The sequence below is a fragment of the Sarcophilus harrisii genome, chromosome 3 (assembly GCF_902635505.1).
Source record: "Sarcophilus harrisii chromosome 3, mSarHar1.11, whole genome shotgun sequence".
Lineage (NCBI taxonomy): Eukaryota > Metazoa > Chordata > Mammalia > Dasyuromorphia > Dasyuridae > Sarcophilus > Sarcophilus harrisii.
Genome location: NC_045428.1, coordinates 467,532,641 through 467,555,695, shown reverse-complemented (window position 1 = coordinate 467,555,695; position 23,055 = coordinate 467,532,641). Strand labels below are relative to the sequence as shown.

The 23,055-nt window shown below is 36.7% G+C and overlaps 1 protein-coding gene across 3 annotated transcripts in view; it reads right to left on the bottom strand.

The window, feature by feature from the left end:
- Nucleotides 1-23,055, bottom strand: part of PIWIL4 (piwi like RNA-mediated gene silencing 4) — a 57,798-nt gene that overhangs the window by 5,765 nt on the left and 28,978 nt on the right. For all 3 annotated transcript variants that reach the window (XM_031961024.1, XM_031961025.1, XM_023499500.2), the window contains exons 12-19: nt 21,148-21,259; nt 17,394-17,578; nt 13,815-13,887; nt 11,751-11,951; nt 9,617-9,720; nt 6,403-6,473; nt 2,969-3,122; nt 139-264 (exon numbers count right to left, since the gene is read on the bottom strand). In XM_031961024.1, coding sequence (XP_031816884.1) covers nt 139-264; nt 2,969-3,122; nt 6,403-6,473; nt 9,617-9,720; nt 11,751-11,951; nt 13,815-13,887; nt 17,394-17,578; nt 21,148-21,259 — 1,026 coding nt within the window. The remainder of the gene's footprint in view (nt 1-138; nt 265-2,968; nt 3,123-6,402; nt 6,474-9,616; nt 9,721-11,750; nt 11,952-13,814; nt 13,888-17,393; nt 17,579-21,147; nt 21,260-23,055) is intronic.

Below are 23,055 nucleotides of genomic sequence, written 5' to 3'. Positions count from 1 at the left end.
ATGAGCAGACATGAATAGGCTGCAATCTGATATCACTGCAACAGAGTATCGATATCAAGGAACTCAAAGATGCATTGAACAAAACACTATTTCCAAAACATAATATAATCTGAAAGGTATCGTCTGATATATACTTGCCATTCAGGACGTGTGGCCTCTGAATCGATCACAGTACCCAGTGGCGGGTTTTGCAGGGTTCTGTTCATTTCAGTGAAGAATCTGGGGATGCATGTTTTCCTCACCACAATCACTGACACTTTGGGACTTGGAATGATGGAAAAAATGAGAAGAATGAAAATTTTAAAATGGTGCTATGTTTCACATTCTGTGGTTAAAATGACAACACTTTTTGGAAATAGAGACTGCACCAATGATTTTTTTTTCTACACAGGAATCTTGCTCTGCAACGTATGCTCTTTAAAAGTTACCTAGCTCCAAAAAGTTATCAAACTGTGTATACCCTTTGACCCAGCAGTGTCACTACGGGGCTTATATCCCAAAGAAATCTTAAAGAAAAGGGACCTGTGTGTGCAAGAATGTTTGTGGCAGCCCTGTTTGTAGTGGCTAGAAACTGGAAACTGAGTGGATGCCCCTCAATTGAAGAATGGCTGAATAAATTGTGGTATATGAATGTTATGGAATATTATTGTTCTGTAAGAAATGACCAGCAGGATGAATACAGAGAGGCTTGGAGAGACTTACATGAACTGATCAGCTAAGTGAAATGAGCAGGACCAGGAGATCATGATATACTTCAACAACAATACTATATGATGATCAATTCTGATGGACATGGCCATCCTCAGCAATGAAATGAACCAAATCAATTCCAATAGAGCAGTAATGAATTGAACCAACTACACCCAGCGAAAGAACTCTGGGAGATGACTATGAACTACTACATAGAATTCCCAATCCTTCTATTTTTGTCCACCTGCATTTTTGATTTCCTTCACAGGCTAATTGTACACTATTTCAAAGTTCAATTCTTTTTATACAGCAAAATAACTGTTGGGACATGTATACATATATTGTATTTAACTTAGACTTTAACATATTTAACATGTATTAGTCAACCTGCCATATGGGGAAAGGGGTGGGAGGAAGGAGAGGAAAAATTGGAACAAAAGGTTTTGCAATTGTCAATGCTGAAAAAATACCCATGCATATATCTCGTAAATAAAAAGCTATAAAAAAGTTACCTAGTTCTTTTCAGCAATAAGATGATCCAAGACAATTCCAATAGATTTGTGATGGAAAGTGCCATCCACATCCAGAGAGAGAATTATGGAGACTAAATGTGGCTTAAAGAAAAGTATCTTTACCTTTTTGTTGTTTTTTTCCTTTCTCATTTTTTCCCTTTTATTCTGATTTTCCTTGTGCAGCACAATGAATGTGGAAATATATTTAGAAAAACTGCACATGTTTAACCTGAATTGCTTGCTGTCTTGGGGAAAGGGAGGAAGAGAGAGAGGGAGAAAAACTTGGAATACAAGGTTTTGCAAAGGTGAATGTTGAAAACTATCTTTGCAGGTTTTTGGAAAAATAAAATATTATTTGAAAAAAAAGTTGCCTAGAATACTTAAAAAGCTTACCCACGGTCATATAGCCATATATATATCAAAGGCAACGCATGAACTCAAGTCTTTTGGCTCCCCCACTCTACTATGCCATGGCTCCTATAGTTTTAAAATACTGAAACATTTTATATAAAGCAAAAGTGATATTACTGGACATTTGCCCAATTCAAGGGTTCCCTGGGGGAGTTAGAAAGATAATGATCTTTCTGAAGTGCTTTAAATTATTTGACAGAAAAATACTGTATACCTATTTTTGTAAATGAAATGTTTTCTTCCCTCAGACAAGAGCCACCCTAAAAGCAAGCTCTCTTTTTCACCTTTATTCCTAAAAGCTGTGGGTATTTTTATTTTTTAACTTTAATATGTGTTTTTTAAAATATTTCCCCTATTATGAGAAAATATAATTTTTAACATTTTTGAGGTTTTGAGTTCCAAGTTCTATCTCTCTCCCTCCTCTCCTCCTTTGCTGAGACAGTAAACATGTTAAATTACACATATGCAATCATGTAAAACATTTCCATGTTAGTCATTTTGTGAAAAAAAAAAACTAAAAAAAAAGAAAGAAAATGAAAAGTAGTGTTTCAGTCTGGATTCAGAAGCTTTCAGTTCTTTTTCTGGAGAGGATATAGCATTTTTCATTATGAGTCCTTTGGATTATCTTGGATCATTGTATTGCTGAGAAAAACTAAGTTATTCTCAGTTGATCACTGTACAACATTGCTGTTCCTGTGTACAATGTTCTCCTGGTATTGGTCACTTCACTTTGCATCAGTTTATATCTTTCCAGATTTTAATTGAAATCCACCTGCTTTATCATTTCTTATAGCACAATATATATTGCACAACACAATTATATATCACAACTCGTTCAGTCATTCTGCTACTGATGGGCATCCCCTCAACTTCTAATTCTTAACCACAATAAAAAAAAAAGAGCTGCCATAAATATTTCATACAAGTAAATTCTTTTCCCTTTTTAACTCTTTGGGATCTAGATCTAGTAGTACTATTACTAGATCAAAGGATATGCACAGTTTTATAGCTCTTTGGTCCTAGTTCCAAATTGCTCTCCAGAATAGTTGAATTAGTTCACTATGGGCATTTTTAAGTGGCAGAGGAAGAGATTTATGATTACTCTGTATGTATGTGTATGTACATACACACACATATGTCCTTAATCCCACATACTTAAATCTACCAAAGAACTAACACAGAGTGATGGAATCTAATCAAAATATGACCTGCCATGGAATAGGCACAATGACACAGTTTCCATATGTTGTTTATCAAATACAATTTCATACCAAACATCAAAAAATGTCACCTTTAATGTGACACTAAATTTCTAAAGTTCTGAGTGAGATAAAGGAGAGAAGACAGTTAATTACCTGTAATTAGAATTGGAATCTCTGAAACTGCTCAGCAGCTGTGGAACCTCATAATCCACAATTGTCTGGAGCATACCATCCCCAACACCATCGCGATACACAATGATGCGTGATGGAAAGCAATTATTATATCTGTACCACTTGTTAAGTGCTCCTGTGAAAGACAAGATCAATCCAAGAAGTATAAGTTACCAAATTTTCATTCTTATAAGGTGATGAAGAGAATACTCCCATTTTTTCCTAATTTTTCAGGTAAATAGTAATAACGACAGCTAACACTTATAATGTACTTCCTATATGTCAAGCACTCCACAATTATCCAATTTGATCCTCATAACAATACTAAAAGGAAGGTGCCGTTGTCACCTATGATATTATCATATAAAACAGTGCATCTGACTATTGAAATACCTCCTACCAGAACAAAAAAAAAAATGGGAAAACTCTTAAAAAATTATTTTGAGGAACATTCTTTACTTTTTTGGGGTACTTAATGTTTATTAACTGACTTTTACATTAATTTTTTTCCTTTTTTTTCTTCAAATTTATGTATTAGTTTTTGACATTTACTTTTATAAGATTTTGATATCCATTTTTCTCCCTTCCTAAGATGTCAATTTATCTGTAACTTCTACTTGCAATAATTTATGGTTTTTGTGGTTTATTTTTTAACACTTCTAGTTGTCAACACTGTTTAGTAAAAATTCTTAGTAAGATAATCTTTTGTTGCAATATTTTGCTCTTCAAAGAAATGATATGAGTATTCCTCTGTTTGGCCCCTGTTTTCATTGGTAAAACATTTTGGAAACATTGTCACCCACTATTATCTAAGTTATTCCAATAAAAAAGTAACAAAGAGCCAACAGAAAACATTGATAGAAACCCTTACAAGCTGGAATAGTATTGTGCCATATAATGCTCCATAATAGATATTTCATCATTTTGATGGATCCATCATATTTAAATGGACCCAGGATCATATCCATGACAGTTCCCCTTGTTTTTGTGCACATATGAGCCCAACATATTTATTTATTTTGCATCAGTCTTGCTTGTGTTTGGATCTTCATAAATCTTCCCATGAATCTTCAACAGAAGATCTGTTCACCATGCTGGAGACCTGCCTCTGGATCTTTTAGTATTTCATGGATAGGAAAACTATTCATCTATTATCCTTACTTGTAACATATCTGTCAATTCCACTTGCTTTTCTGTGCCTAAACATTCCTGATATTTTTAGTGATTATTGTAAGATATGCTTATAAATTATGCCAATCACAAATCCAACTATTAAGTTTAAAAAACAAGGAAACTCTATATTATTCCAAATACTAACTATCCCCTACATATGGCCCAAAATCCTATAATGAGATTTCTTTGAAAGGAAAAAATACACAGCTACAAACTGAAAAATAACACTGATTATAGGCCACATTCAGGTTTTATAAAAAACATAAACATAAACATGTTTAAACAAAAATATTCTCTCTTGCTAATCAATTTCACAGGGACATCATTTAGGTTTTGCTTGTCCTTTGAAAATAGAAAAAGAGCACCTGCAGGATGTATGTACTGCTATTGGTAGATACAAGTATACACAGGTGTGGCACTAACTTCTACTTGCTCTTAGTATTATTTCCAGTAATGATGAAGAATCATATTAATAAGCTCATCTCCCTCCCCTAATCAACCTTGGGGCCATAGCATCCTTCTCTGAGCCAGTTTTCAGGATTCAGGTGTAGCTGTAGAACAGAATTTCTTGATACAAAACTTACCATACATTAGGAATCCCCAATATTGCCACCATTCTCACTGTTGTCTAAGTAAATGTGCTCAGCATTCCTGGAAGGTGGGAAATCATGAGGCAGACAGGCAGGCTAATAACTTCATTAAGAATAACTACATTTACCCAGCACTCATCTGCTGCTGCTCACCCATAGTCTTTACTCAGAAGGGAGAAACTCCAAGGTCAATCATGCATGCAGCCATTTATTTATATGTGATCTTTTCCATTAGAATGCAAGCCCCTTGAAGGTAGGGATGGTGCTCTGCCTTTTTTCCTACCTTTTGGGCTTAGCATGTAGCAATTTATATATGCTTTTTGGTTGTTGATATAATGTGCAGCAAAATCCTTTGCTTCAAACTTCTGCAATCCACTATATCAGGGGTCCTCAAACTTTTTAAATAGGGGGCCAGTTCACTGTCCCTCAGACTGTTGGAGGGCCAGACTATAGTAAAAACAAAAACTTTGTTTTGTGGGCCTTTAAATAAAGAAACTTCATAGCCCTGGGTGAGGGGAAAAATCGTCCTCAGCTGCCACATCTGGCCCACGGGCTGTAGTTTGAGGACCCCTGCTCTATATTATCAATGAGTTTTCTCCTCTAGCCCTCGCTCTGAAGCCCACCTAACAATTCCTAAATCCACCACCCATCTGACCACCCTATTCCTTTTAGGTGGATCCATGCTTTTCTGCACTGTTCCTCCCAATTCCACTTTATGCCTAATTCTTACCTTTACCCCAGAAATCCCCAAACACTCATAACTGCTAGTCCCAATTCCCAAAGCCTATCTCTTTTCATGCCTGTAAAGGGCTAATCTTGAACAATTCTGGAGCACCCCTCCAGGTTAGTTATTTTTGGGGGCTGATAATGGCTGCTCCTCAGCTTTCATCAGATTTACCTGTTGTCACTAAAAGTTATTACCTTTCTCACATGATGGGACAAATGAAGAGATCAGCTTGAGTGACTTGACCATGGTAACCTGGCTACCTGCTTTCTTGGTGTCTCTCATACTGACAATGAGTGATTCAAAGTCCTCAACTTTAAAATGGGGATATCTACCTCACAAGGGAGCTTATGAGAATCAAAAAGATAATATTTGTAAACTGTTTAGCACAGTGCCTGGCACATAATAAGTGCTATATAAATGCTTATTCTCTTCCCTCTCCCCACACTTAAGAGAAGCTTAATAAATGTTTATTGACAATTAACTATTTGCTTTCTTCTTCTGGAAACATATTTAAATTATCTATTTCCATTTCTGTTCATGTATATATTTAATATTTTCAGTAGCTATTAATGCATCTCTTATAAAAGTTCAAACTGATTAGCAATAAAGCTATGTGTGCCAGTCTAGATTATTCGCTTTATGTCTTTTACATTCATTTTCTCATTTCTAACATTGGCCATTCACGTTTCCTATTCCTTTTAAAAATTTAATTTCCCAATTATTTATCAAATGATTAGCTTTCCTTTTAAAAATCAACTTTTGGCTTTATTGAATGCTTAAAAAGTCATCTTGTTTTCTATTCATCTAATTTCTATCATAATTCTGATGATTTGCATTCTCATACTTTCTTCAGTTTTTGTTTTGTCCTATCTCTAAGTTTTATAAATGCAAATAGCTACTGAATGTCTTTGTGCAATTCACAGTACCTTTCATGCAAACTTTCAAGCAATCTGCAATATCTGTCTTTGTGTTCTGAAGAATACAGCGGGAAAACCATCTTTTAAAAAAAAGAGAGAAAAAGCAAAGTTCAAGAAGTCAATCTACAACATTTAACATTTTCTCAAAACTGGTAATTGGTTCTTACTCTAAAATTCATGCTCCCCTTTTAAGTTCTATCCAGATTTAGCCTAAAACCATGAAACAATCACTGATCACTAATAGCAAGGGCTAAAGAGAGCTGGAACATGTATTTCCTTTCCCTCTTTGCAGAGGGAGAAATTGAATATGAAACACTGCATATACTTCCAGCCAGATGTTTATGTTAGTTTTGCCGAACTACTTTTTTTCTTCTTTCTTTTTCAGAAAAAAAAAATGGCTCTCCAGCTAAAGAGAGAGAAACACACTGAGAAATAAGAATGATATAAGAGCAGATGTTATCAATAAAATTTTAAAAAATCAAATGGCTTACTGGAATGGTTGCCCATCAGCTGGGGAGTGGTTGAATAAGTTATGGTAGATGGATATTATGAAATATTATTGTTCTATAAGAAACAACCAGCAGGATGATTTCAAAAAGGCCTGGAGAGACTTACATGAACTGATGCTTAGTGAAGTGAGTAGAACAAAGAAAACCTTGCACAACCCTCCTTCACATAAATCCAATTCACTTGCATCATCCCTGAAGTCATAGTCCTCTTCAAAAATGAAGGACAAACAACAATATATCACCTGATGTAAATCCCTTAGGAGCAGTGACTCCCAGAGTAGAATAGCATGGGGATACAGTAAATACAGTGCCAGACCTGAAGACAGGAAGACTCATCTTCCTAAATTCAAATCTGGCCTCAAATACTTATTAGCTCTACAACCCTGGGGTATGTCCTTAGCTGGCAGGCTAAATCCTGAAGGGGACTTAGCACCCTAACAGAATTAGCTATAAGGAGGAGAAGGGGGCAGTGCTACTGCTGGGCTTATACCCCAAGGTTACAGAAACTCCACTAAAAGCACAGGAATTCAACATAAAAGTGCTGTCTGTGCCACTGATGTAACTTACTCTATTGCCTCAAGAAGATGCTCAAATGGAGTCCCAAATCCTGTTCTACAAATTATGAGCAGTGAGGGTCTATTGTTAATTCATCCATCCTGTCTCCAATGCAGTTAGCAATTTCAAAGATGGTCACAACAACCTTTGAGACAACCTTGATGGGAACTTAGCTTTCCCAGACTTTTCTAATTACCCTAAGTTAAGAAGCTAGCTTTCCCAGACTATCTTGATTGGCACGTCTTTAAGCAAGTCTGCCACCTGGCTCCTGATCCCTCCCTCTAACTTCTCACCTTTACTTCTCTGGTCTCCCTGAGAAACATCCCAGGCTATTTTCCCCCTGTAAAAGATCTGCTTACCATGAAGATCTTTGCTGTGTTCTCTTTAGGACTAAGCCCACTATGTGGTACTCTCTCCCCCATAAAACGTTTCCCTTAATGTGCCTTTCTCCTTACTACAGCTAATTCTGGCTAGTTTGCTCATTTCTCTAACCTGCCTGTCAATGGCAGGCTTAGATCCTAAGACATATTCCTTCAACAGATTCTTCTAAATTCCTTTCTCTTCTAACCATATGCTCTCCCAACTCTATTTCTATTTACCATTCCCAGTGTCTATGGTATCCCTTCATTTTGTCTGCAACCCCATTCCTCTAAATAAATCTACCTTTTGTTAAAGAAAATGGCCATTGTAAACTTGTCACATGACCAAACCCCAGCTTTTAGTGTCTACCATCTACATCACCCACATTAATGTGGCCAGAATAGTAATATCTAGTTCAAAATAAATATGTGACAAATTTGCAATCGTCATTCTCTTTGACACAAGGTAGATTTATTTAGGAGAATGGGGCTACAGACAAAATGAAGGGATACACAGACATAGGAATGATAATTATGAAATACAGTGGAAGACCAGTGCCTCAGTGGACTCACAATTTCTCTGTAGAAAGGGAGCACCCCACGAAGTTGGGGCACGTCCTTAGCTGGTAGGCTCAATCCTGAAGGGAACTTAGCACCTAACAGTTAGCTGTAAGGAGGAGAAGGGGGCTAGGAGAGACTCCACAAGACAGGGTAGGGTTAGAAAGTACCATGTGGCATAGGGGAGAGGTAAAGAGAAAGACACCACAGGCAGCATGCCATGGCGGACTGACCCAAAAGAAGGTAGCAGCCATGGCAGAGCCCACAGGTAGTTTTTATAGGGAAAATTTAACCTCAGGGACACGGTTGGGATTTCTGACAGAGCACAGAAAGGTGAGCCTGCCCAAGACCCCTAAAGAGAGTAGACCTCAGGGATTTAATATAACTTGGATTTCTGACTGAACCACCTCCCCAGACAGTGGGACCATGGAGCTAAACTAATCAGCGCCTTTTCCCTGCTTGCCTCAGGAATCAATTCTTTACTTTCTCTCTGTCCAACACATTGTTCAGGATCTCATCAACATCAGCTGATTATACCAATCAACTTTAAACAAGAAACATTCTGACAAACATTTCTTAAGCATCTACTATATGTAGACTCTGGGGATACAAAAATGAAAAACAATACAGTCCCTGCCATCAAGGAACTTGCAATCTAGTGGGGGAAGATAAGATATTAATGCAAATAATCCTTATTTTTATCAGGTTACCTTTTGGTCTATATCTGTGATTTTCATTGCTTTGAGAAACTTTCTGCATAGAAATTCTCTCTACTGATGCAAACTAAAAATTCTCTATACCTTACAAAGCTACCTGAGGGCACTAAGAGGTTAGGTGGCTTACCTAGGGTCACCAAGTCAGTATGTTGTACTTCAATATGAGTCTTGTGGACTCCAAGCCTGGCTAGTTCTCTATCTATTATATTACCCTGTCACTGAAGTAACTATTACATTAATTGGATAATAAATATAAAGGGAAAGTATATATCAAGTTAGGAAAAAAAATCTGAGAGCAATCTCTTTTAATTGAGAGGGCAGGTGGGTTTCAGCAAAGAGGGGGAATGTGGAAAGAGAAGGAAAAGGGAAGAATTGCAACAGGTAGACAAAGGGACTCAAAATTATATCTTAACAGTCTGGCTTCTAGTTAACTTTAAAACACTGCTTAGAAAGTATGTATTTTCGCACAAATAAGTGCTTGACATTAATCAAATAATTACTCAGCAGGTTGTAACTTAAAATGTACCTGGTAATTCTAGAATTGCTGCTGGCTACAAATCCAACTGCTGAGTATCCCTTGGTGCATGTTTCTTTGCTGACATCAATTCCAACAACCATAAGCGACTTGAGCTGTGAAATTCCATTTTTCACAAATCAATAATGTAGTAATGAAGTATATGAGGGCAATTCTCTCTCAAACAGTATTTAGTTTAAGGAAAATAATTTTTTCAACTAATAAGATGTTAGGAGTATCAGGTTAAAATATATTATTCAATAAGAAACAGAAAAGGTTAAGCAAAAAACAACAACAATGTGCCTAAAGGGTAGTAAAGAAGAGATCTATCAATCAACCAATAAATAACATTAAGCACTAGGTATTGTAGTGGACACTAGAGATACAAAGACAAAATTTTAAAATCCCTGTCTTCAAGGAGCTTCCATTCAGTCAGAGGACACAGTATACATATTAGAATGTAAGCTCCATGAAAGTAGGAGTGATTTTGTTCTTTATACTTGTATCCCTAGTTTAGTATTTAACTATACTATGTATACAATATATATAGGTATTTAGTATTTAACAAATAAGTAAGTATTTAACAAATGTTTGTGAACTGATATAAGTACTTTGAAATAAATCTAAGGAAATACAAACTAATTTAGAGATGGAGGGCACCAGTAGTTGGAGGACTGAGGAATATTTCACATAGGTGGTGGTGCTTGCGCTCACTCTTGAATTAAGTATTCAATGAGGTAGAAATCAGGAAGCAGAGTATTCCAGGCATGGAAGGATGGCCAGAACAGAGGCAGAGAGAATGAAGACAGGATGCAGTGGATAACAACAGCAAGAAGGCAAGATGACTAAATGAAATGATGAGAGAAAGGGAGCCACTGAAATAATCCAGGTGATGTCTGATGACAATAAGATAAGAGAGTAGAAGTCCCAAGTAAAAGACGTTGTGCAGGTAAACATAGCAAGATTTAGCAGGTGACTGAATGTGAGAAGTAACTCAAAGAAGGCTGAGTAGCATTTGCATGATTGGGAGAATGCTGGTGCCCTCTACAGAAAGAAGGAAATCTGGAAAAGGGATAGGCTTGGGAAAAGGTAATGAGTCCAGGATTGGGATGCTTAGATGTTAGATACACCTAAGTATGAAATGCCTAATACACAGGTGTTAATGTGGGATGGCGCTCAGGAGAGAGGCTAGAACTGTTCTGGGAGTCACACTGGCCTACAGATAAAGAAGATGAAGGAGCTGAAGAAGTCAGAAAGAGAAAAGAGAGAAGGGGGGGGGGAAGAAAGAGAGAAATGGCAAGAGATAGAAAAGGGAAGAGGAAGGGAAAGGAGAAATGAGAGGAAGAAGAGGAAGCGAGAGAGAAAGAGGGGGGGAAAGGAGAGGTAGGGGAGGGACAGAAAGGGAAAAGAGAAAAAGAGAGAGATAGAAAGAGGAGAAAAGACAGCCAAAGAGAGAGTGAGAGAAAAGAGGGAAGGGGGTAAGGAAGAGGAAAGAGGCAGAGAGAGTGAGAACACCGAGGATATATCTCTTTTGAATGGCATTGCACACATATAGGAAGAATCTGGAATTTCACCAACACATGAACTTCCCACAGCAAATAACCACCTTTCTAAAACTTAATAGATAAATCCTGAAGACAACTGACTTGTTCAGGGTTATCTAGCTAGCTGGTATCAGAAGTAGGAGCCAAACCTAGGCCCAATGCCAAGCTGGGCATACCTTCCACTCGCCACCCTATTTGAAAATGAGACTGACTAGTGGCTAAAGATTTTATGTCAACACTCCCCACCACAATCCCTTGCCCCTGAACTAAAGTCCTGTCCTACCAATTTTCATGGACTCCTCATATTGTTCCTTTACCTCCTGTGGGAGACCTATCTTCAAAATCAGGGAAAGCTGGGTTCCCGTCCTCCCTCTGACACATAGTGGCTGTATGAGCCTGGACAAATGACTTCATCTCTTAGTGTCCAAGGCAACTTCCTAAGAACAGTAAGACGCATTTTGGACAATGTTGGACACCTCACAGATCCGTCTGACTCACTTTCTGACTGATCTGGATGAAAGAACCAAATAATTTCTAGGATGAGGGAGAATTTTTCTCCCACTCAGCCTCAAAGTCACAAAGCCTCATAGCAGATCCCTCACCGGTATCTCTACTGCCCACAACTCTCCTCCAAGCTTGCAGACCACCTGCATGGCAATCTTCGTGGCAATGCTCATCATCATTCCATGGCGGTTCAGGGTTCGAGCTAGAACACACTGGCTTGGGATTGGATAATCCAGGCTCAAAAACCTTTTAATTGAATCATAGCAGTCCTTTTGAGTTGAAGGAAGGACACACATTACCTAAACAAAAGCAACAGAAAACAAATGAAATGATTATTGATGCTTCAAAGTGTCATTTTTTCTAGCTACTAGAGTTTTATTCCCACAAATACAACACATTTTTAATATTTTACAAAAGAGATTCTTGATCATTTTTGAGGGGTCATTGCACAGCAGTCTGGTGAAGTCTATAAACCTTTCTCATAAAATGTTTTTGAGTACATAATATACAAAGGAAATCAATTTAATTGAAATAGTTATCTATTTTTAAACAATTCGCAAACTCCAGATTAAGAATTCCTGTTTCATATATATAGAAGAATTGCACATGTTTAACATATATTGAATTACTTGCCATTTAGGGGAAGAAGGAAGGCAAAGGGAGTGAAAAAATTTATAACACAAGGTTTTCCAAGGGTGAAATGTTAAAATTATTATCCATGCATATTTTTAAAATAAAAACATTTAATAAAAAAAAGAATTCCTGCTCTAAATAAGGACAGAACCATCACCCTATAGTTATTTTGAGAATAAAATATTTGTAACATGCAAACCTTAAAGCTCTATATAAATGCCAGCTATAATAATAATAATAATAATAATCTTTTTATGTCATGGACCCCTTGAGCAATCTAGTATAGCCTATGGGCTCCTCAGAATAATGTTTTTAAATTCTAAAACACATAGGGCTATAAAGGAAATGAATATTTGAAATGTAGTTATCAAACTTTTTTTTAAAAGTTCATAAACTCCAGATTAGGAATCCCTATAGTATGCTTCAAATGTTTTGCTTTCATTCCCTGGAATCAAATCTTAATAGACATTTGTAAATTCTTAGCCCTTCTGCATGTAGATTAATTATAACAGAAATACTCTTTTATCAGTCATCTATTCTCTAACTCCCTTCTCTAAAGCAGAATCTCAGTGTTCTAGAGACCTCAGCATCTTAGTCCAACCCAAACTTAAAGAAAGTAGTCATCTCTCCTTTATTTGACAATCTTCAATGAAGGAGAACTCATGGGCTCTTCAGGTATCCCATTCCATGTTTATTAGCTTTAAGTACTTGGAATTTCAATGTCAAATTGGCCTCTTTTGTAAGTACACCTTGCTTCTAATACCTTGGAGGCAAATGGGAGAAGCAGGTGGAAAGTGAGAAGAATGATATTTCAGTATGCTTGGTGTTTTTAATGCTCCTCCCCTACTTTGGAACAAGCCTATACCCTGTGGAAGCACACCTTCCTGGTCCTTCCACCATCTGATTAATTTTCTTTCATCTTCTCCCCCATCTACCCCTAGAGCCTTGTGGAATGAAATGACTGCACTGCCTCCCTCCTTTGGACCCCCAAATCCACTTCCATCAAATTGTAATGCATTTAAAAGGCAAAATATGGAACATTCTGTATCCAAATGCCAACCTAAACATTATTTCATTTATTTATTTCTTTACTTAATTGTTTGTTTATTTTATTTTGTTTTATTTTGCTGAGGCAATTGGGGTTAAGTGACTTGCCCAGGATCATACACCTAGGAAGTGTTAAGTCTCTTTAGTAAGATTTGAACTCAGGTTCTCCTGACTTCAGGGCTGATGTCCTATCCACTGCCCCCTAAACGTTTCAAAAAAACAAAAATAAAAAATTAAAAGTATGGCTGGAAAATCCCACTGGCATTAATATTTCAGGAAATGAGCAATTTTTTGACTATAGCCTAAGCTTCCCGCTTGCCACTGTGCTGTGCAGAGGAACTATAGCTATGGGGTTCCCAGTGACAACAGGCACAAGGATGGGTAGAAATATGTGTGTTAAAATTCTCTCTTTTGGATAAGATAGAAATATTAAGAAAATATTAAAAAATAATAAATAATTTATTAAATCAGCTTTTACATACCAATTGTGTATCAGGATTTACATGCTGTTGTATAGCCCGTACAAATGCTGCTGTGTTTTCTTGTACTTTTATGCTACATTAAAAAAATGAATATTTAAGATCCATAACTTTCTATTGTCATATAGCATTAGAAATACCATTTGTAGATTTTCCTAAAAAGTAAAAATGTTTAGTGAAAAAAAATTTTTATCTGAAACAAATTAAAACTTTCAAAGTATAACATGTGGATACTTTCATTATTAGATTAACTTAATATATTCAATAATCATGTTTTCAAATAAATTGTATTTTAAATTCAGTGACTTGTCAGGAAGTTTCAAAGAGACTTTTGGTCAGATGGACACTGGCTTGCCTGGAAGACCTCAGAAGCCCCCAACCAACCTGGTGATTCTGTCTCTACGAAAATAGAAAATGTCTTTAGTTCAAGGACTTTTACTATTTATTTGGTCGTTGCTGTTATTTGGTTTCAGTCAAGCAGGATTTGACTTGTCCAGGTTCATACAATTAGTGGAATCTGAGGCCAAATTTGAACTCAAGAAGATATCCATCACACCATGTAGTTGCTCATTGTTAATATTTAATATAATTTTAAAATTAAGTTGGGGCAGAACTTTTTGAATTACAGGCATTATAACATCAACAGCCTGAAGCAAAGTCTCTGGCAGAACTGGAATTTGGAAAAAAAAAAAATCTGGAAAATGTTCCCTTCTCTGGTATCTATTATAGACAAATTTCTGAGAAGTTAACTAAAACCTAACTCATATCCTCCACTTCATTTAATACCAATTAAAGGATCTCTTCTTTTACCATGAGAAATTTTTAAAAAATAAAATAAAGTAACTCTTTTCTCTGGGGAGTTGTCTTAAATCTCTCTGGTAGTTTAATACAAATCAATCAATTCAATCAATTGTAATACTAACACAATCAGTACCACAGGGCACTAATCCATAAAACATGATTCCTACGCACAAAGTGCGTCCAAGAAGAAGTCAAAAGGTCCAGGAGAAAAAAAGTCCAGGACTCTAGATTCTAGAGTCAAGGACCTTGATCTGAATTCTGCTCTGCCAATTAATACTTGTGTGACTGCAATCAAGTCACTTATATCTCTTTGGGACTCAGTTTCTTATCTATAAAATGAGACAATTGGGCTATATGAGCAGTCAGGTCTCCTTTAGCTCAAAAAAAAAAAAAGATCCTAAGTCTTTTGCAGAAGCTGATCATGTCTATATGCTACTGAGTCATTTTAAATCCAAGGAGCCTTTTAGGTAGGCCACCAGATGGCAGAACTATTATGTCCTAAGTTCTTGGGGCAGGCCAGCTTGGTTTGTGGCAAATGTAAAAAATCTTAATTTCTTTGTCATGTCCAATTCCATGACTTACATGTAAACTTAGCCCCTATTTAAAATTCATAACCCTAATCCCTTTTAAAGGAGATGATATATAACAATCGAAAAGAAAATAAATAACTTCCCAGGAGGAGAAGCCAGTCATTACCTAGAAAAGTAAGCCTGTCAATAAAACCTATAAGCAAGAAAAGGCTTCATTCAGTATCTAATCTTCTTAACTTTTCATGGACTTATTATCCAATCTGTATGAATTCTGTTCTCTATGCCTGACTCTGCTCCTTTTGTTACTCTATTTCTCTACAGACTTCAGAAAGGGACAAAAGAGAAAACGAAACTCAAGCCAGGCAAATGTGTTAACATCTCTAGACAGAAACTCTATGATGAAAAAGGTTTTAAACAATTACCTAAAATGAGGCTTTGGGATCATTTGAGTTTATTAAGAAGCCTTGCTCCATTATGTCAATATTCATTATTAACTAAGTTTAATCGAGTTCTGAGTATGGTTTACTCCACTAAATTAGCTCCATAGTGCATTAGCTAGACTGAAAGATGGGAGAGTTATGGCCAGCACACTAGGAGATGTGGTTTCTGTTCCTAATTCCTCCAACAATAGTTACCTTTTCCCCTACAGGCCCTTGTAATCATCTCCAAAATAAAAAGGTTGCAACAGATAATCTCTAAAGTTCCTTTCAATTCTGCTTTGCTCTTTGATTATAAAGACATTACCACACTGTAGTAGTTCCAGAGTGCTCTGCCCTGGTGAAACCCCATGAGGCTTAGTTCTCAGTTCTGACTTGACATCTTAGGAAAGACACTGACAAAACTAAGTATGGGATAAGTGGAGCTTCAGATTATGCTAGAAGGGGGCCCTCTGAAAAAATCAGAAATGATTAAACCAAGGAAGAAAAGATTTAGCTCAGACAGGATACTTTGTCTAAACATATCTGAGGAGCTATCACAATAAAAAAATTCAACTTGTTCTGTTCAGAGCAATGAGCAGAAATAACAGAAAAGCAGATTTTAACTAGCTAAGGGAAAACTTCATAACAATGAGAGGAGCCCCCAATGAGATGAGCTACTTTGGGAAGGTAGTGATCTCCCAATCACTGCCAGTACTCAAGCAGAACCTGGATGGCCACTTGTCAAGAATGATTTAGGAGAAATTCCCATTTATGTGTTGAACATAATGCTCTTTCTAGGGTCCCTTCCAGCTCTAATTCCTACAATATTTGAGTACCCTTCTTAGGTCTAAGATCCAGAATCTTATATTCACTCAATTCTGCCTCTGAAAAAAATATATATATTTACTGGACAGGCTAAGGAAAGGGTAAGGGAAAGGCAGAGAAAGACTATTAAATAAAGAATCTTACAATGCCTGCTTCTCTTCATAAGCACATCAAATGATTAATGAACTACAAAGCACATGTGTATTTTTACAAAGAAAAAAAAAACAATTCTAGTGAGCATTAGTAAACTATGTCTATACTAAAAAGGAGAATTATTGGTTCAGATTTAAAACTGGAAGAAATGTTAGAAACCACTGAGTTTAAAACCTTCATTTCATACATGAAAAAACAGAAGTCTAGCTAGGGCAGTGACTTGTCCAGGATTATGCAACAACAAAGCAGCGGAGCCAGGATTCAAAACCAAGTCTTCTAACCTTGGTACCCTTTCTATTAGATAAAGATTTGGGTCAGAAATTCTCTTTTCTTTTTAAATTAAATTTAAACTCAGTCTGATAAGTCCAAAGAAGTCTCTAATTCTGTGTGTGTGTGTGTGTGTGTGTGTGTGTGTGTGTATGTGAGGCAATTGGGGTTAAATGACCTGCTTAGGATCACACAGTTAGTGTCAAGTATCTAAGGTTATATTTAGACTCAGATCCTCCTACTGTACTACCTTACTACTGTTAAGTCTGAAAAATAACTAATTTGCTAAGTTTACGAAAATATATAAACTGTTTCAAACACTTTTTAAAAGCAATATGTAAAAGCAAAGCTTTCTAGAAATATCAAATCTGGAATATATCATAAGAGAAACTTTTTCTAAATGCTACTTTTTGCAAAATTCACTTCTTGAACTCTGTTTATATTACATAATATCTTCCAACAAAAAAGCCTTTTATTCGTGCATTAGAGGGCACTGTTTCCCATTTAAACCAGAGTGAAAGTTATGCCTTTTAGAAAAAAAAAAAAAAGAAAGAAAAGACCATTGCTAATTCTCTAAATAGTCTCACATTTTGGGCTTCTCAATGTGAAATCCCATGGGGCTGCTCACTCTTCTCAAGCAGCTCAAGAGGCACTGGGCTGCATCTTCATTTCTGTAGCTACACACAATTATCCAGTCATTCAAAGGGCGGGCTTCTAATAGCTTGCAGTTGCGCATGTCCCGTGACCAATCAGCAGCACACATGGGCTGACACTGAGAAAAAAAGAAAACGCAATGACTGAATTAATCTATTCAGAAGACAGTCATAAAAGTCACAGAGTCAGCCAAGGAGGTTCTGGTCTTAGCAGAAATGTTTGGTAGAGGCTAATAATGGCCACCAAAGAAAGTCAGAGAATGGCTAATGTAGAAGAGATTTTGGAAACCATTTATTCTAACATCTTTGTTTTAGCAATAGGGAAACCCAGGTCTAGGAAAAGTGACTACATGGAATTATGGGATTGGAAGCAATCTTAGAGTTGTCTAATGTAACTCATGGCCGATGTGGAAGGGACTTTGAAGACTATCTATTCTAACCCCTTTGTTTTGTTTTACTTATACAGAAACTCAGGGCTAGTGGAATGACAGAATTTCATGGAATTAGAGTTGGAAAGGGCTTCAAAGGTCATCTAGTCCAACTCACTGATGAACAAGAATCTCTTTCATGAAAATGCCACCCAGCTGTCATTCTGCCTCCACTCAAAGAGATTTAGCACACAAAGTTCCACCTTCTGAGGCACCCCCAACTAATTTCTGCAAAACTCAAGCTATTAATAAGTTTTTCCTTACATCAAATCTAAACCTCTTTGTAGCTTCTGTCCACCATCTCTTGCCTCTGATCTCTAAACCTAATAAGAACAAGTCTTCTGTCATAATAATCTTTCCAGTACTCAAAGGCGGCCATCACGTTCCGCACAATTCTTGCCTTTTCCAGGCTAAATAGGCAGTGTCAGGGAACTGAAATTGAAATAGACCTTGGAAGTCCCTATTTCCTTCATTTTACAATAAGCCAATAGGAGAACCAGGATTTGACCCCAGCTCCTCTGACATCAAATTCAGATTTCCCTCTAATACACTATGCTGCCTCCTCAATTCCTTCAACTACTCCAGAATCCCATTCTCTTCATTCTTGTGGTTGTCTTCCTCTGGATTGGCCTTTTTATTTCAGGCATACAGACAAGATTATATTCTCAGACAGAAAATGCTAAACATCATTTTCCAGGTTACTTCAACAATATGAAGGACAGTACAGAAGATGGCAAAGTTAGGATTCTTTTATTATGTAGCTTAAAAGGGAGCAGAGGTGAGATCCAGATATAAGGGTTCACTCTCTTTTCAAAAGTCCGAAGGATTAGCAAAGCTATAAAACCAAAAACTATGCAAAACCATCAACACAAAATGCTCCTGGAACACACCAACAAAGCTGAGATTAGTCCAACAGCCCTTCCACATAAGCCCACTCACTGGAAAACAGATGAAAAAGGGACCTCACCGAACAGACTTTTGTACACCATTTGTAAAATTTTTATTAGCCAAGCTGCATTTTTTCTTTAGAAGCTTAAAAATAAAAAAAATGATCAAAACTATGGGATCACTGCTGTGCGACCTACATCTTTATAATGTATTATCAATCGATCAACTGTGAAAGACTTAGCTACTGTGATCAACACAATGATCTGAGTCAACTCCAAAGGCCCCATGATATTGAAAAATGCTAATACTAAATAAAAGAATGCTATATGCCACCAGAGAAAGAACTGATAACTCTGAATGCAGACTAAAGCATTGTTTTTTACTTTACTTTTCTTCCCTTTTTTTAAATAGCATGGTCATAATAGGAATGTTTTACATGACTTCATATGTATAATCATCATCATATTATTTGTTTTCTCAAATATTGAGACTGGAGGAAGAGAAAATTTGGAATTCAAATTTTTTAAGGTGAATATTAAAAATAAATAACTTAAAAGGATAATGTATGTATTATCATTAAATATAGTGCTATATATATAATATGCAAATGCTCCAAGGATCTGGGATTATGTGAGCGTGGGAAAATTTTCATTGTGAGATATCCATCCACCATCCCAGATCATAGCCATTCTCTAAGATGAAAAGAAGCAATGTGGTAGAGTGGAAAGAACAATGAAGTAGGATTCCAGGGAAGCTGAATTCAAATCCTGACTCCCACTTACCACCTCTGTGACCTTATACAAGAATCAAAACCTCTCTGGACCTCAGTTTTCTCATCTGTAAAATGAGTGAGTTGGCCAAGATAGTGTTTAAGGTCCTTTCCAACATAAGATCTATGATCTAGGGAGCTCCTTGAAGTATCCAGAGTTTCAATGACTTGCCCAGGGTCATACAACTACTTAGAAGTACAATTTGAACCCAGTGCTTCCTTACCCCAACCCCAGCATTCTAAATACTAGGCCATGCTGTATCTCATACTAATAGCCCCTTATAGGCAATTATAGGAATGACTATCTCCATTTAATATCTGAGGAAACTGAGGTCAGAAATAAATAGTTTACCTATAATCCCTTAGTTTGTAAGTGGTAAAGATGAGACTTGAATCTGTCTGACTACATTTTGTACATTCTAGCACACTAATCATATTATTTAGGGTTGTTTGTTTTAATTTTTAAAATACAGAATGAACTTATAAGTTACCAATAATATCAAGAGTTATCTACTTTAATTATAATGAACAAAGAATAATAATGTTTCACTTCTAATTCCAGCTTTAACACTAATGATGTATTTTATTTTATACAAATAATTTCCTCTTTCTAGACCTTAGTTTTTTCATCTATAACATAAAAGCATTGGATGAGATGACCTTTAAGATGCTTCCTTTAAAATCCCTCCAGTTTCTTAGGAAAACACATAGATAAAAGCCTGACAGAGCAAATCCAACCCTTTCATTTGACAGATGAGGCCTAAATCCAAAGTCAATTGATAGGAGGCTAGGGACTTTCTATGAGCTTATATTTAAATAATGGCTTGAAATAACATTCCCCAACAAATCTTGGAGTACCACACTATAACACAATGGCATCTATAGTTTCCTACTGCATATGAGGGATTAAATAGTCATCTCAAGGCAAATAGATGGCAAAATGGATAAGAGTGTGGGATCTGGAGAAAGAAAGGTTTGAGCTCAAATATGGTTTCAGACTCTTACTAGCTGCCTGTCCCTAAGGAAGTCACTAAACCTGTTTGTCTCAGTTTCTTCAAGTATAAAATGAGAATAATAGTATCTACATCCTAGGATAGTTGTGGGGCTCAATTGAGATTAACAGTCACTTATTGTAATGCCTGGAATACAGTAGGAGTTTAATGAATGCTTGTTTCTGTCAAGTAAATTAGCATTTCTTAAATAAATTCTACGTTCCAGTCACTGTGCTAAGTACTGGGGATACAAAGAAAGGCAAAAAAAAAAAAAATTTCCCCTTCTCTCAAAGAACTCATAGTTTAATGGAGGAGAGAACATGCAAATAAATCAGGGGCTATCTTATAGAGAAAGCATAGCATTACAGAGATTCAAGAAAGGCTTCTTTATAGTAGGTAAGATTTTGGAGAGGACCCTGAAGAAAATCAGGAGAAATGAGGAAACAGAGAATAAAAAATGCTCTAACAGAAGGGAGATAGAGGAAGACTTTGGGATTATAGAGTTAAGAAGGCAGGGTAATTAAATGGGATGTGATCCACCAGTCACTCTAATGGTTCACATTATATACATGAAAAAATCTCTTTTTTAATGAAAATAAAATGACACTCACTGTAGTGTCCTGCATTAGTAATTTTTCTGAAGGAACTACCCGACCTGTCAGAGACATCTGACATCCAAACTGAAGTCCCCAAGTCTCTAGTTCAAAACGAGCCTCTGTGTTTCTGTGGAGAAGAGAATTTGCATGAAATTATGAATGCATTCATCTTCAGAGGAAGAAAATCAGTAAACAAAAAAACTGACAATAAATCCTTATTTTTATTGGATTTCTCAGACTGCTGCTTTTTTAAAAAATTGATTTCATTATTCCCTTTTATACCCACTACACCAATTAAAACTGTTCTACTGAGAGTACAGCAAATAAACAAAACTCCAAACATAGGCAGCTATGTCACACAATAGACAGAGCACAGATCCTAAAATCAGGAATATCCAAGTCCAAATCTGGCTTTAAATATATGCTCTGTAATACTGGCAGATCACTGAGCCTGTCTCTGTCAGTTTCCTTATTTATAAAATGAACATAAGAAAAGCACCCTCCTTCCCATAACTGTGGTAAAGATAATGTGTGATAATATTAGTAAAACACCTGGAAAACTTTAAAACCCTATATAAATGCTGTACTATTATTATTATAATACAGTAGATTGTATATTTCTATAGTAGGTACTATTGTACTTATATGCAATAGGACCTAGTTCACTCCAGTGGACAGAGGCAAGTTTTGGTGGGTTTATCTGATCTTGCTGATTTGGAGTGAAATCTAGTAAATATTTATAATCAGAAAGTAACTGAATACAATAAAGCTGGATCCCGTGAGGGTTTTTCTTTGGGAAGGCAAATGTACACAGAAATCTCTGGGAGAGTTGATGAAATGGTCACGGAGATAGATGGACAAGAAGCCAAGCACATGTGCCCTGTAGGCAGGAAGTTCACAGGATCACAGCTGAGCAGAAGGGAACTCAGACATCGCAAAGACCGCTCCCCTAGTGTTACAGAGGAGGAGGCTAAGTCCCAGGAAGGTTAAATGCTCTGCCAAGTGCACAGATGGAGTAAGTACCACAGGCAGGATGTGAACTCAGGAGGAAAAACCATCCCAGGGAGAGAGGCCATGGAGGCTTTTCAGAGCTTTGGGGGTTGATTCAGAGGAACAAAAGTCACTCTCCTTCTAAGCTAAAGGTTTTTACATTTTAAGGGAAGACTGGAAGCCCAGGTGAAGGATCAATGGTGAGTTGCTAATTTGGATTTAGCTCATAACCAACTATCACTAACGATTCAGCAGTAAGAAAATCAAGGGGATTAGGACAATGAGGAGCTAATTGTGGGAACTGACTCCATCTTGTGACTCGATTCTGGAGCTAGGTGAATTTCTATTCATTTATGAATCTAGTCCCAATTCTGAGTTGTAAGAAAACTTTAATCAACTGTGGGAATTTGAAAAAAATCTTATTGCACTGTCTGAAGCTAATCCTGCATGGCTGGGAAACTAACTCTTGACTAAGAACCTAATTTACGCTGATCAGAAACCCAGTCAGATCCAAAGACTGATGCACAGAATTTTCTCTGAAAGCTAGCCCCATTCTGATCATTGTTTCCATGTATATACTTGGGGAGTAGGACCTATTCACTCTTCCCCTCCCAACTTGGAAAGTCCCTAATCTTTCCCCCCAATTAAAAATCAGATTATCTAATGTACTGTTTCCTTTTCATTAATTGATCTTGTTTTATTAATTGTTTTTAAAGTATAAAAGTCGATCTCCTCCCTATATTCTGTGTCTGGACCTAAACTGAGGAAAGGGCCTGGTCCCACTATGTGGGGCAACTGCCGTGCATTGCTTATTAAAACAATATGTTCAGAAGATTGAACCTTTGTTCTCTTCAATCATTTCATCATCACCACATACAATACTTTGGCTCAGGCATTTATGTCCATGCTTACAAGTACCCAAGTCCTACAAGA